The sequence below is a fragment of the Oncorhynchus clarkii genome, chromosome 28, assembly GCF_045791955.1.
Source record: "Oncorhynchus clarkii lewisi isolate Uvic-CL-2024 chromosome 28, UVic_Ocla_1.0, whole genome shotgun sequence".
NCBI lineage: Eukaryota > Metazoa > Chordata > Actinopteri > Salmoniformes > Salmonidae > Oncorhynchus > Oncorhynchus clarkii.
Genome location: NC_092174.1, coordinates 41,530,592 through 41,546,774, shown reverse-complemented (window position 1 = coordinate 41,546,774; position 16,183 = coordinate 41,530,592). Strand labels below are relative to the sequence as shown.

The 16,183-nt window shown below is 41.6% G+C and overlaps 1 protein-coding gene across 2 annotated transcripts in view; it reads right to left on the bottom strand.

The window, feature by feature from the left end:
- Positions 1 to 16,183, bottom strand: part of LOC139387007 (epidermal growth factor receptor substrate 15-like 1) — a 66,184-nt gene that overhangs the window by 15,681 nt on the left and 34,320 nt on the right. For both annotated transcript variants that reach the window (XM_071132950.1, XM_071132951.1), the window contains exons 19-21: positions 15,894 to 15,972; positions 6,584 to 6,669; positions 6,286 to 6,346 (exon numbers count right to left, since the gene is read on the bottom strand). In XM_071132950.1, coding sequence (XP_070989051.1) covers positions 6,286 to 6,346; positions 6,584 to 6,669; positions 15,894 to 15,972 — 226 coding nt within the window. The remainder of the gene's footprint in view (positions 1 to 6,285; positions 6,347 to 6,583; positions 6,670 to 15,893; positions 15,973 to 16,183) is intronic.

Genomic DNA, 16,183 nt, shown 5'->3' with positions numbered 1-16,183 from the left:
CTAACTAACTAACTTCTAACAAACTAACTAACTCCTCCTAACTAACTAACTCCTCCTAACTAACTAACTCCTCCTAACTAACTAACTAACTCCTCCTAACTAACTCCTCCTAACTAACTAACTCCTCCTAACTAACTAACTCCTCCTAACTAACTAACTAACTAACTCCTCCTAACTAACTAACTCCTAACTAACTAACTAACTCCTAACTAACTAACTAACTCCTAACTAACTAACTCCCAACTAACTCCCCCTAACTCCTCCTAACTAACTAACTAACTCCTCCTAACTAACTAACTCCTCCTAACTAACTAACTCCTAACTAACTAACTCCTAACTAACTAACTCCTCCTAACTAACTAACTCCTTCTAACTCCTCCTCCTCCTAACTAACTCCTCCTCCTAACTAACTCCTCCTCCTAACCAACTCCTCCTAACTAACTCCTAACTAACTAACTAACTAACTAACTAACTAACTAACTCCTCCTAACTAACTAACTAACTCCTCCTAACTAACTAACTAACTAACTAACTAACTAACTCATCCTAACTAACTAACTAACTCCTCCTAACTAACTAACTCCTCCTAACTAACTAACTAACTCCTCCTAACTAACTAACTAACTCCTCCTCACTAACTCCTCCTACTAACTCCTCCTCCTTCTAAACTAACTCCTAATTAACTAACTAATTAACTCCTAACTAACTCCCCCTCCTAACTAACTCCCACTCCTTCTAACTCCCCCTCCTAACTAACTCCCCCTCCTAACTAACTCCCCCTCCTAACTAATTCCTCCTCTGTCTAACTAACTAACTCCTCCTCCTAACTAACTAACTCCTCCTCCTAACTAACTCCTCCTCCGTCTAACTAACTCCTCCTCCGTCTAACTAACTCCTCCTCCGTCTAACTAAATCCTCCTCCGTCTAACTAAATCCTCCTCCGTCTAACTAATTCCTCCTCCGTCTAACTAATTCCTCCTCAGTCTAACTAACTCCTACTCCTTCTAACTAACTAACTAACTCTTCCTCCTAACTAACTCCTCCTCCTTACTAACTAACTCAACAAACTAATCCTAACAAACTCATCCTAACAAACTCACCCTAACAAACAAATTAACTAATCCTAACTAACTCCTAACTAACTAACTCCTCCTAACTAACTAACTAACTCATCCTAACTAACTAACTCCTCCTAATTAACTAACTAACTCCTAACTAACTAACTCATCCTAACTAACGAACTAACTCCTCCTAACTAACTAACTCCTCCTAACTAGCTAACTCCTCCTAACTAACTAACTAACTCCCAACTAACTAACTAACTACTAACTAACTAACTACTAACTAACTCATAACTAACTAACTCATAACTAACTAACTAACTCATAACTAACTAACTAACTCCTAACTAACTAACTCCTAACTAACTAACTAACTAACTCATCCTAACTAACTAACTCCTCCTAACTAACTAACTAACTCCTCCTAACTAACTAACTCCTACTAACTAACTAACTAACTCCTCCTAACTAACTAACTAACTCCTCCTAACTAACTAACTAACTCCTCCTCCTAACTAACTCCTCCTAACTAACTAACTCCTCCTAACTAACTCCTCCTAACTAACTCCTCCGTCTAACTAACTCCTCCTCCGTCTAACTAACTCCTCCTCCGTCTAACTAACTCCTCCTCCGTCTAACTAACTCCTCCTCCGTCTAACTAACTCCTCCTCCGTCTAACTAATTCCTCCTCCGTCTAACTAATTCCTCCTCAGTCTAACTAACTCCTACTCCTTCTAACTAACTAACTAACTCTTCCTCCTAACTAACTCCTCCTCCTTACTAACTAACTCAACAAACTAATCCTAACAAACTCATCCTAACAAACTCACCCTAACAAACAAATTAACTCATCCTAACTAACTCCTAACTAACTAACTCCTCCTAACTAACTAACTAACTCATCCTAACTAACTAACTAACTCCTCCTAATTAACTAACTAACTGCTAACTAACTCCTCCTAACTAACTAACTCCTCCTAACTAACTAACTCCTCCTAACTAACTAACTCCTCCTAACTAACTAACTAACTCCTCCCAACTAACTAACTAACTACTAATTAACTAACTAACTACTAACTAACTCATAACTAACTAACTCATAACTAACTAACTCATAACTAACTAACTAACTCATAACTAACTAACTCCTAACTAACTAACTAACTCCTAACTAACTAACTAACTAACTAACTCATCCTAACTAACTCCTCCTAACTAACTAACTCCTCCTAACTAACTAACTAACTCCTCCTAACTAACTAACTAACTAACTCCTCCTAACTAACTAACTAACTCCTCCTAACTAACTAACTAACTCCTCCTAACTAACTAACTAACTCCTCCTAACTAACTAACTAACTCCTAACTAACTAACTCCTAACTAACTAACTCCTAACTAACTAACTCCCAACTAACTAACTCCCAACTAACTCCCCCTAACTCCTCCTAACTAACTAACTCCTCCTAACTAACTAACTCCTCCTAACTAACTAACTCCTCCTAACTAACTAACTCATAACTAACTAACTCATAACTAACTAACTAACTCATAACTAACTAACTCCTAACTAACTAACTAACTTCTAACAAACTAACTAACTTCTAACAAACTAACTAACTAACTTCTAACAAACTAACTAACTCCTCCTAACTAACTAACTCCTCCTAACTAACTAACTCCTCCTAACTAACTAACTAACTAACTCCTCCTAACTAACTCCTCCTAACTAACTAACTCCTCCTAACTAACTAACTCCTCCTAACTAACTAACTAACTAACTCCTCCTAACTAACTAACTCCTAACTAACTAACTAACTCCTAACTAACTAACTAACTCCTAACTAACTAACTCCCAACTAACTCCCCCTAACTCCTCCTAACTAACTAACTAACTCCTCCTAACTAACTAACTCCTCCTAACTAACTAACTCCTAACTAACTAACTCCTCCTAACTAACTAACTCCTCCTAACTAACTCCTCCTCCTAACTAACTCCTCCTCCTAACCAACTTCTCCTAACTAACTCCTAACTAACTAACTAACTAACTAACTAACTAACTCCTCCTAACTAACTAACTAACTCCTCCTAACTAACTAACTAACTAACTAACTAACTAACTAACTAACTCATCCTAACTAACTAACTAACTCCTCCTAACTAACTAACTCCTCCTAACTAACTAACTAACTCCTCCTAACTAACTAACTAACTCCTCCTCACTAACTCCTCCTACTAACTCCTCCTCCTTCTAAACTAACTCCTAATTAACTAACTAATTAACTCCTAACTAACTCCCCCTCCTAACTAACTCCCACTCCTTCTAACTCCCCCTCCTAACTAACTCCCCCTCCTAACTAACTCCCCCTCCTAACTAATTCCTCCTCTGTCTAACTAACTAACTCCTCCTCCTAACTAACTAACTCCTCCTCCTAACTAACTCCTCCTCCGTCTAACTAACTCCTCCTCCGTCTAACTAACTCCTCCTCCGTCTAACTAAATCCTCCTCCGTCTAACTAAATCCTCCTCCGTCTAACTAATTCCTCCTCCGTCTAACTAATTCCTCCTCAGTCTAACTAACTCCTACTCCTTCTAACTAACTAACTAACTCTTCCTCCTAACTAACTCCTCCTCCTTACTAACTAACTCAACAAACTAATCCTAACAAACTCATCCTAACAAACTCACCCTAACAAACAAATTAACTAATCCTAACTAACTCCTAACTAACTAACTCCTCCTAACTAACTAACTAACTCCTCCTAATTAACTAACTAACTCCTAACTAACTAACTCATCCTAACTAACGAACTAACTCCTCCTAACTAACTAACTCCTCCTAACTAGCTAACTCCTCCTAACTAACTAACTAACTCCCAACTAACTAACTAACTACTAACTAACTAACTACTAACTAACTCATAACTAACTAACTCATAACTAACTAACTAACTCATAACTAACTAACTAACTCCTAACTAACTAACTCCTAACTAACTAACTAACTAACTCATCCTAACTAACTAACTCCTCCTAACTAACTAACTAACTCCTCCTAACTAACTAACTCCTACTAACTAACTAACTAACTCCTCCTAACTAACTAACTAACTCCTCCTAACTAACTAACTAACTCCTCCTAACTAACTAACTCCTCCTAACTAACTAACTCCTCCTAACTAACTAACTCCTAACTAACTAACTAACTCCTAACTAACTAACTCCCCCTAACTCCTCCTAACTAACTAACTCCTCCTAACTAACTAACTCCTCCTAACTAACTAACTCCTAACTAACTAACTAACTCCTAACTAACTAACTAACTACTAACTAACTAACTCATAACTAACTAACTCATAACTAACTAACTCCTAACTAACTAACTAACTCCTAACAAACTAACTAACTCCTCCTAACTAACTAACTCCTCCTAACTAACTAACTCCTCCTAACTAACTAACTAACTCCTCCTAACTAACTAACTCCTCCTAACTAACTAACTCCTCCTAACTAACTAACTAACTCCTCCTAACTAACTAACTCCTAACGAACTAACTCCTAACTAACTAACTAACTCCTAACTAACTAACTCCCAACTAACTCCCCCTAACTCCTCCTAACTAACTAACTCCTCCTAACTAACTAACTCCTCCTAACTAACTAACTAACTACTAACTAACTCCTAACTAACTAACTCCTAACTAACTAACTCCTAACTAACTAACTCCTAACTAACTAACTAACTCCTAACTAACTAACTCCTCCTAACTAACTAACTCCTCCTCCTTCCAACTAACTCGTGGCACTGTGTAAGGAATAGGTGGCACTGTGTAAGGATGGCACTGTGTAAGGAATAGGTGGCACTGTGTAAGGAATCGGTGGCACTGTGTAGGGAATAGGTGGCACTGTGTAGGGAATAGGTGGCACTGTGTAGGGAATAGGTGGCACTGTGTAGGGAATAGGTGGCACTGTGTATGGAATAGGTGGCACTGTGTATGGAATAGGTGGCACTGTGTATGGAATAGGTGGCACTGTGTAAGGAATAGGTGACACTGTGTAAGGAATAGGTGACACTGTGTAAGGAATAGGTGGCACTGTGTAGGGAATAGGTGGCACTGTGTAAGGAATAGGTAGCACTGTGTAGGGAATAGGTGGCACTGTGTAGGGAATAGGTGGCACTGTGTAGGGAATAGGTGGCACTGTGTAGGGAATAGGTGGCACTGTGTAGGGAATAGGTGGCACTGTGTAAGGAATAGGTGGCACTGTGTAAGGAATAGGTGGCACTGTGTAAGGAATAGGTGGCACTGTGTAGGGAATAGGTGGCACTGTGTAGGGAATAGGTGACACTGTGTAAGGAATAGGTGGCACTGTGTAGGGAATAGGTGGCACTGTGTAAGGAATAGGTGGCACTGTGTAAGGAATAGGTGGCACTGTGTAGGGAATAGGTGGCACTGTGTAAGGAATAGGTGGCACTGTGTAGGGAATAGGTGGCACTGTGTAGGGAATAGGTGGCACTGTGTAGGGAATAGGTGACACTGTGTAGGGAATAGGTGGCACTGTGTAAGGAATAGGTGGCACTGTGTAAGGAATAGGTGGCACTGTGTAGGGAATAGGTGGCACTGTGTAAGGAATAGGTGGCACTGTGTAGGGAATAGGTGGCACTGTGTAGGGAATAGGTGGCACTGTGTAGGGAATAGGTGACACTGTGTAGGGAATAGGTGGCACTGTGTAAGGAATAGGTGGCACTGTGTAAGGAATAGGTGGCACTGTGTAAGGAATAGGTGGCACTGTGTAGGGAATAGGTGGCACTGTGTAAGGAATAGGTGGCACTGTGTAGGGAATAGGGTGCCATTGAAGACAGCCACAATAAACAAGAGACTGACTACAGAACTTAGTTTTTTAAAGAAAATGAATTCGATAAACCGATTTAATAATAGACTATTTTAGTCTTGTGGTGTTACCCTAGAAAGGTGTTTAAACTTACGCTTTTAGAGTTTATTTTCTGGTATTTTAAAGGTATGCCTTTAACTTAAGAGTATCACTTGTTGTTGTTTTTTGCTAACTAAAAGGAAGAACTGTGTATTATAAGTACCATCATATTGACTTCCTTCTCACACACACACACACACACACACACACACACACACACACACACACACACACACACACACACACACACACACACACACACACACACACACACACACACACACACACACACCTACCATAAGGAGGCGCAGGCCTGTTAGGTGTGTTCTTAGGTGGTAGCACAGGGTTGATTGGTTTCTGCTCACAATGCCAGAATAAAGACACACAAAAAAACATCCAAAATTGACATTTTTTACAACAGAGATACTATATTTTTCACAAGCTTTTAGTTAAGAGCCTACATCTCGTTGCCTTGACAGTCAGACAGCCTCCCTGTATTCAGGTGGATAATAATACCATATTTATATGGGAATATATTGCTAAAAAGCAGTACTTATATATTATTTACATCCACAATGCTCCCCGGTAACCTACCTTTTTAGACATTTGACTGAAGTCTGCGAATCCACTCTTTCCTCCAAAAGCGTTGCCACCGAAAGGGTCCACTGTTCCGAAGCCATCTACAACAGAACAACAACACAACAGCCATAAAAACACTTCATATGGAAACATCCAGGGAACAAACGAGCTACTGAAGCTGCCTGGGAAACCACACAGAGAGAATGCAGAGAAACGGGGCAGTCTGTACTAGGACTTTCCAAACCTAAATAGTAGAAGACTGACGTCCGCATCTGACTAACTAATTACACTGAGCTGGGTTACTGTGAGCAGCACTGAGCTGGGTTACTGTGAGCAGCACTGTGGTGGGTTACTGTGAGCAGCACTGTGGTGGGTTACTGTGAGCAGCACTGTGGTGGGTTACTGTGAGCAGCACTGTGGTGGGTTACTGTGAGCAGCACTGTGGTGGGTTACTGTGAGCAGCACTCTGGTGGGTTACTGTGAGCAGCACTGATCTGGGTTACTGTGAGCAGCGCTGAGCTGGGTTACTGTGAGCAGCGCTGAGCTGGGTTACTGTGAGCAGCGCTGAGCTGGGTTACTGTGAGCAGCACTCTGGTGGGTTACTGTGAGCAGCACTGTGGTGGGTTACTGTGAGCAGCACTGTGGTGGGTTACTGTGAGCAGCACTGTGGTGGGTTACTGTGAGCAGCACTCTGGTGGGTTACTGTGAGCAGCACTCTGGTGGGTTACTGTGAGCAGCACTCTGGTGGGTTACTGTGAGCAGCACTCTGGTGGGTTACTGTGAGCAGCACTCTGGTGGGTTACTGTGAGCAGCACTGTGGTGGTTGACTGTGAGCAGCACTCTGGTGGGTGACTGTGAGCAGCACTGAGCTTGGTTACTGTGAGCAGCACTGAGCTTGGTTACTGTGAGCAGCACTGAGCTGGGTTACTGTGAGCAGCACTGTGGTGGGTTATTGTGAGCAGCACTGTGGTGGGTTACTGTGAGCAGCACTGTGGTGGGTTACTGTGAGCAGCACTGAGCTGGGTTACTGTGAGCAGCACTGAGCTGGGTTACTGTGAGCAGCACTGTGGTGGGTTACTGTGAGCAGCACTGTGGTGGGTTACTGTGAGCAGCACTGTGGTGGGTTACTGTGAGCAGCACTGTGGTGGGTTACTGTGAGCAGCACTGAGCTGGGTTACTGTGAGCAGCACTGTGGTGGGTTACTGTGAGCAGCACTGTGGTGGGTTACTGTGAGCAGCACTGTGGTGGGTTACTGTGAGCAGCACTGAGCTGGGTTACTGTGAGCAGCACTGTGGTGGGTTACTGTGAGCAGCACTGTGGTGGGTTACTGTGAGCAGCACTGTGGTGGGTTACTGTGAGCAGCACTGTGGTGGGTTACTGTGAGCAGCACTGTGGTGGGTTACTGTGAGCAGCACTGTGGTGGGTTACTGTGAGCAGCACTGAGCTGGGTTACTGTGAGCAGCACTGTGGTGGGTTACTGTGAGCAGCACTGAGCTGGGTTACTGTGAGCAGAACTGTGGTGGGTTACTGTGAGCAGCACTGAGCTGGGTTACTGTGAGCAGCACTGTGGTGGGTTACTGTGAGCAGCACTGTGGTGGGTTACTGTGAGCAGCACTGAGCTGGGTTACTGTGAGCAGCACGGTGGTGGGTTACTGCAAGCAGCACTGAGCTGGGTTACTGTGAGCAGCACTGTGGTGGGTTACTGTGAGCAGCACTGTGGTGGGTTACTGTGAGCAGCGCTGTGGTGGGTTACTAACATAGTGGTATGCCTTTTTGACTTAACAAATACCTTTCCAACTGTAGGTTTCAAAAAAATAAATAAACCATTGTAACAAAATATTTTATATAGTTCCACCTCAAATAGCACAAGAAAAAGGACTGACCGCCACCATCTCAAATTGTTCTGAAATCGTTTCTGTAGTTAGTACAACACCAGTAAAAATAAATGGCCAATAAATGGCCAATAAAATGGCCAATAAAAATAAAAGATTAAGATGGGCAAAAGAACACAGACACTGGACAGAGGAACTCTGCCTCAGCATCTCAGAGTCGCCTCTTCACTGTTGACATTAAGGCTGGTGTTTTGTGGGTACTATTTAATGAAGCTGCCAGTTGAGGACTTGTGAGGCGTCCGTTTCTCAAACTAAACACTCTAATGTACTTGTCCTCTTGCTCAGTTGTGCACCGGGGCCTCCCACTCCTCTTTCTATTCTGGTTAGAGCCAGTTTGCGCTGTTCTGTGAAGGGAGTAGTACACAGCGTTGTACGAGATCTTCAGTTTTTTTCAATTTCTCACATGGAATAGCCTTCATTTCTCAGAACAAGAATAGACTGATGAGTTTCAGAAGAAAGTACTTTGTTTCTGGACATTTTGAGCCTGTAATCGAACCCACAAATGCTGATGCTCCAGATACTCAACTAGTCTAAAGAAGACCAGTTTTATTGCTTCTTTAATCAAAACAACAGTTTTCAGCTGTGCTAGCATAATTGCAAAAGGGTTTTCTAATGATCAACTAGCCTTTTAAAATGATAAACTTGGATTAGCTAACACGATGTGCCATTGGAACACAGGAGTGATGGTTGCTGATACTGGGCCTCTGTACGCCTATGTTGATATTCCATTTAAAAAAATCTGCTGTTTCCAGCTACAATAGTCATTTACAACATTAACTTCTTGGTGACGGGGCAGTATTTTCACGTCTGGATGAACTGCATTCCCAAATTCAACTGCCTGCTACTCATCCACAGAAGATAAGATATGCATATTATTAGTAGATTTGGATAGAAAACACTCTGAAGTTTCTAAAACTATTTGAATCATGTCTGTGAGTATAAACAGAACTTATTTAGCAGGCGAAACCCCGAGGACAAACGATTCAGATTTTTTTTTTGAGGTCACTCTCTTTGCAATGGACTTTCATTGGGAATCCAGATTTCTAAGGGACCTTCTTGCAGTTCCTATCGCTTCCACAGTCTTTAGAAATTGGTTGAGGTTATTTTTTATTTTACCTTTATTTAACTAGGCAAGTCAGTAAGAACAAATTCTTATTTTCAATGACGGCCTAGGAACAGCCTGTTCAAGGGTGAGAACGACAGATTTGTACCTTGACAGCTCGGGGTTTTGAACATGCAACCTTTCGGTTATTAGTCCAACGCTCTAACCACGAGGCTACCCGGCTACCCTACCCTGCCCTTATTCCGTTGTGTAATGAAGAAGTACGGCCATCTTGAACGAGGGTCACTTGAAATGCGCTGATCTTCAATTTTAGTGATTATTTATGTTAAAAAATACCTAAAGTTGTATTACAAAAGTAGTTTGAAATGTAACTTGAGAGATATTTTGTAGTCACGTTGCGCAAGTTGGAACCGGTGTTTTTCTGGATCAACTGCGACATTTTGGATATATATCGACGGAATTAATCGAAATAAAGGAACAGTTGGGATGTTTATGGGACATATTGGAGTGCCAACAAAAGAACTTGTCAAAGGTAAAGCATTAATATTTCTGCGTTTTGTGTCACGCCTGCAGGGTTGAAATATGGTTTCTCTCTTTGTTTACGGAGGTGCTATCCTCAGATAATAGCATCGTTTGCTTTTGCCGAAAAGCCCTTTTGAAATCTGACATGTTGGCTGGATTCACAACAAGTGTAGCTTTAATTTGCTATCTTGCATGTGTGATTTAATGAAAGTTTGATTTTTATAGTAATTCATATGAATTTGGCGCTCTGCATTCTCCCTGGCTTTTGGCCAGGTGATACGCTAGCGTCCCACATATCCCAGAGAGGTTAACAATGTCTACACTGTATTTCTGATCATATTGATGTTATTTTAAACTGACAAAAAAAATTGCAAAAACAAGGACCTTTCTAAGTGGCTCCAAACTTTTGAACAGTAGTGTTTATATATATATATATATATATATATATACATACACACACACACACACACAAAACATATATATATATATGGAGTATTGGAAGTGACGCAGACAATTTCATTGATGGAAGCTACAATCTATCTCCAATATTAAAGCTGATCTACCACCTAAAATATGTTTAAATAATAAACTCCAAGCGAGCTGTCATGTGCATTTTACTGAGGAGTGGTCATCTCCCTGACCAAGACCGAGGCCCTTCTCCCCTGATTGCTCAGTTTGGCCGGGCAGCAAGCACTAAGATTGATGAAAGCCAATGTGTTCTTGGGAACATTCAATGCAGCAGAAATTTGTTGGTACCCTTCCCCAGATCTGTGCCTCGACAGAATCCTGTCTCGGAGCTCTACGGAAAATTCCTTCGACCTCATGGCTTGGTTTTTGCTCGGACATGCACTGTCAATTATATAGACAGGTGTGTGCCTTTCCAAATCATGTCTAATCAATTGAATTTACCATAGGAGGACTCCAATCAAGTTGTAGGAACATCAAGGACGATCAATGGAAACAGGATGCACCTGAGATCAATTTTGGTTCTCATAGCAAAGGATCTGAATACTTATGTAAATAAGGTATTTCTGTTTTAATTTTTTTTATAAATTTGTGCAAATTTATAAAAATCTGTTTTTGCTTTGTCATCATGGGGCATTGTGTGTAGATTAATGAGGATAATGTTTTATTTAATCAATTTTAGAATAAGGCTGTAAAAAAGTCAAGGGGTCTGAATGCCTTCCGAATGCACTGTAATTTGATCTCTGAGAAATTAAGTTAATTAACTGCACCCAAATTGGCCATTTTAAATTTACAGGATTCAGATAATATTCGAACAATATAGTACCCAACATCCGAGATGGACCAAACTTTGTCCTACCAATGAGGAAGACGTGAGGAATCCCATTTTTTTGTCAAAAGCCACCCACGGACCATCCACATCCTATGCAAATCCCAACCCAACAAACAGTATAAAGTATCAGTTCTCTATGAAGTAGTATGAAGCTGTGGCTTGGAGTATTGCTTCTCTATACTATGTAATGTATTCCATGTGAACCTGGTGACAACCCTAATAAAATAATAAATTGCATGACAGTCTTATGTTTTTCAATAAAATTCTCAGGAAAAACCTCTATGTATTATGATTAGTGACATTTACAATTAAACCCAACCCAACCCAATACCATAACAATTGAAAAACACTAAACAGTGTGTCTTTGAGACTTTTACCATTGAAGACCACAACAGTAGCTAATCCAGAACCTTTCTGGAAGGGAATAAACCACACACAAAGGCGGTCGTTTCCTGGACACTGATTAAGCGTAAAATAAGGTCAAACTGAATTGCTTCATGAAGGAGTGGCTTGAATTGTGAGGATGACCACACAATTTATTTTTCATCATGAGCCAAATCTATTCGTTTTCTACCCAAAATTGCTTAGGAAACGTTGTGATCTATATAATAACCACAACAGACCAGCAAAATTGATAAAAGAGTGTGCCGGTTTATCAGGAACAGCGGCATCTAGTGGCCAAAACCTGGTACTTTCACACTACTTTATGGTAAATAATGCAAGCAACATAAATGACTAATTTCTCTGAACAGGGGGGAAAAAAACACATCACCAGATTCGAAGGGAATACATTACATATTATGAAGAAGCAATACTCCAAGCATCAGCTTCATACTACTTGTCAAACATAGAGAACTGATACTGTGTACTGGTTGATGGGGTGGGATTGGCGTGGGGTGTGGGGGGTTCGGTGGGTGGTTTTTGACCATCTCTTGGAGATTTCTAATGTCTGATTCATTGGTAGGAAGAAGTTTGGTCCAAATCAGATTTTGGGTTCTATATTTATTGAATATTATCCGAATCCTATAAATTTTAATAGCCAATTTAGGTGCAATAAATTTGCGTAATGTCAGAAATAAAATTACATTACAACAAAATAATGTTTTAGGAATGCCAATCTTACCCGATTCTGACTACAGAAACCATTTCTGAATATTCTGAGATGGTGGGTGTCATGGCATCTGAAATGGCATGAAACGACTCTGTTGTGACTTGAGAATGTGTGTGACGATAAAGGGGCAGTATGACGTGTGTTACACAGTGTTTTCCTTCTCGTGGCATAGCTCTAAGTTTCCCCCACAGTGTGTCCCTTATTCCTGTGGAGGGGTGTCATTTCACTGGTGCGTAGGAGTGTCAGCCCTAACTTAAAACAACTTCCTCCTCTCAGTGACTGAGGCATAAAGGCTCGCAGTTCAATAGAGGAGGATGAATGGAATGAACAGGGGAGGAGGAGAGGAGGAGAGGAGGAGAGGAGAGGAGAGGAGGAGGAGAGGAGGGGAGGAGGAGAGGAGGGGAGCAGGAGAGGGGAGGAGGAGGAGAGGAGAGGAGGAGGAGAGGAGGGGAGGAGGGGAGGAGAGGAGTGGAGGGGAGGAGAGGGGGGGAGGAGAGGAGGGGAGGAGAGGAGGAGAGGAGGGGAGGAGGGGAGGAGAGGATGGGAGGAGGAGAGGAGGGGAGGAGGGGAGGGGAGGAGGGGAGGAGGAGAGGAGAGGAGGGGAGGAGGAGAGGGGAGGAGGAGAGGGGGGAGGAGAGGGGGGAGGAGAGGGGGGAGGAGGAGAGGGTGGGGGGGGAGAGGGGCGGGGGGAGAGGGGAGGAGAGGAGGAGGAGAGGAGGGGAGGAGGAGAGGAGGAGAGGGGGGAGGAGAGGAGGGGAGGAGGAGAGGAGGAGAGGGGGGAGGTGAGGAGGGGAGGAGGAGAGGGGGGAGGAGGGAGGAGGAGAGGGGGGAGGGGAGGAGGAGAGGGGGGGAGAGGAGGGGAGGAGGAGAGGGGGGAGGTGGGGAGGAGGGAGGAGGAGAGGAGGAGAGGGGGGAGGAGAGGAGGAGGAGAGGGGGGGAGGGGAGGAGGAGAGGGCGGGGGAGAGGAGGGGAGGAGGAGAGGGGGGAGGAGGGGAGGAGGGAGGAGGAGAGGGGGAAGGAGGAGAGGGGGGGAGAGAGCTGAACTGGTTAAAGCAGGGGTGCGAGTGTTCTGGTGTTCATTTTCAAGTCACGCAGACAAAGACACACGCAGACACACAGTTTCTGTTATGTTTGGCCTCCACTGCAACTCCTGTTTTTCCAAGGTTATTTTTAGTTGGCCAGCAGTTAAATGCGTAGGTAGCCTACTAAATATAGACCTCCGCCACAGGAAAATATGAAGTTACAGTGAGTTTTAAGTTGTATTCCACAAACTAATGCCCAGAAATAGTCTAAATGTGCAGGAACACGTCACCTGGGCAGCAGTGAATGAGGGCTTTTATTCAGAAGTCTATCACAACTTTCCTTTTCTCTTAACGATATACAGATAGATGTCTCTCAGTGATATACAGATAGATGTATCTTAACGATATACAGATAGATGTATCTCAGTGATATACAGATAGATGTATCTCAGTGATATACAGATAGATGTCTCTCAGTGAAATACAGATAGATGTATCTCAGTGATATACAGATAGATGTATCTCAGTGAAATACAGATAGATGTATCTCAGTGATACACAGATAGATGTATCTCAGTGATACACAGATAGATGTATCTCAGTGATATACAGATAGATGTCTCTCAGTGATATACGGATAGATGTATCTCAGTGATATACAGATAGATGTATCTCAGTGATATACAGATAGATGTATCTTAGTGATATACAGATAGATGTATCTCAGTGATATACGGATAGATGTATCTCAGTGATATACAGATAGATGTATCTCAGTGATATACAGATAGATGTCTCTCAGTGAAATACAGATAGATGTATCTCAGTGATATACAGATAGATGTATCTCAGTGAAATACAGATAGATGTATCTCAGTGATACACAGATAGATGTATCTCAGTGATACACAGATAGATGTATCTCAGTGATATACAGATAGATGTCTCTCAGTGATATACGGATAGATGTATCTCAGTGATATACAGATAGATGTATCTCAGTGATATACAGATAGGAGTTTGATTATCCTTTTCTGCTTCTAAATGTTGTGAAATTCAGAGTACTTAATGACCTGGTTGTAAATGTTCTCTGACATAGCAGAAAACAAATATTTTGATTCAGAGTACTTAATGACCTGGCTGTAAATGTTCTCTGACATGGCAGAAAACAAATATTTTGATTCAGAGTACTTAATGACCTGGCTGTAAATGTTCTCTGACAGCAGAAAACAAATATTTTGCAGAAAACAAATATATTTTGATTCAGAGTACTTAATGACCTGGTTGTAAATGTTCTCTGACATAGCAGAAAACAAATATTTTGATTCAGAGTACTTAATGACCTGGTTGTAAATGTTCTCTGACATAGCAGAAAACAAATATTTTGATTCAGAGTACTTAATGACCTGGCTGTAAATGTTCTCTGACATAGCAGAAAACAAATATTTTGATTCAGAGTACTTAATGGCCTGGTTGTAAATGTTCTCTGACATAGCAGAAAACAAATATTTTGATTCAGAGTTCTTAATGACCTGGCTGTAAATGTTCTCTGACAGCAGAAAACAAATATTTTGATTCAGAGTACTTAATGACCTGGCTGTAAATGTTCTCTGACATAGCAGAAAACAAATATTTTGATTCAGAGTACTTAATGACCTGACATAGTATTTTGATAAGTTCTTATGACCTGGCTGTAAATGTTCTCTGACAGCAGAAAACAAATATTTTGATAGCCCTGGCTGTAAATGTTCTCTGACAGCAGAAAACAAATATTTTGATAGCCGCTTCTTTTTGAAAGACACAGAACATTATCTTCATAACTGATAGGATGCTGAGAGGTCAGAACACGTTTTATCTCGTCTTTGTTGTTGTTGTTTTTTACTCTAAATGTCACTTGCAGCTGAATAATCTGGAGTGTAACTACACTGACTAAAAACAGTCATTCAAATGTAGATACAAGAGTGGGAGTGTAACTACACTGACTAAAAACAGTCATTCAAATGTAGATACAAGAGTGGGAGTGTAACTACACTGACTAAAAACAGTCATTCAAATGTAGATACAAGAGTGGGAGTGTAACTACACTGACTAAAAACAGTCATTCAAATGTAGATACAAGAGTGGGAGTGTAACTACACTGACTAAAAACAGTCATTCAAATGTAGATACAGGAGTGGGAGTGTAACTACACTGACTAAAAACAGTCATTCAAATGTAGATACAAGAGTGAGTGAGTGTGTGAGTGAGTGAGTGAGTGAGTGTGAGTGAGTGAGTGAGTGAGTGAGTGAGTGAGTGTGTGAGTGAGTGAGTGAGTGTGAGTGAGTGAGAGTGTGAGTGAGTGAGTGAGTGAGTGAGTGAGTGAGTGAGAGTGTGAGTGTGAGTGTGTAAAAGAGGTTGTGTGTTGCAGAGGCGAGGTACCTGCAGGCTTGGGGCTGGGGCTGGGCCGGGGGCTGTGGGAGGTTAAGAGATTCCTGCTACCCGACAGACTGCCACCAGGCTGAGACAGAGACAGGAAGAGAAACACCACTAAGATCAACTCCATCCAGATACTTTCATTCAACTAAATACAGGATGGAATTTCAATACCAATATATTCAATAAATATGAACAAAATTACAAACAATATAATATAAGCAATAAATCAAATCAAATCAAATCAAATCAAATTTTATTTGTCACATACACATGGTTAGCAGATGTTAATGCGA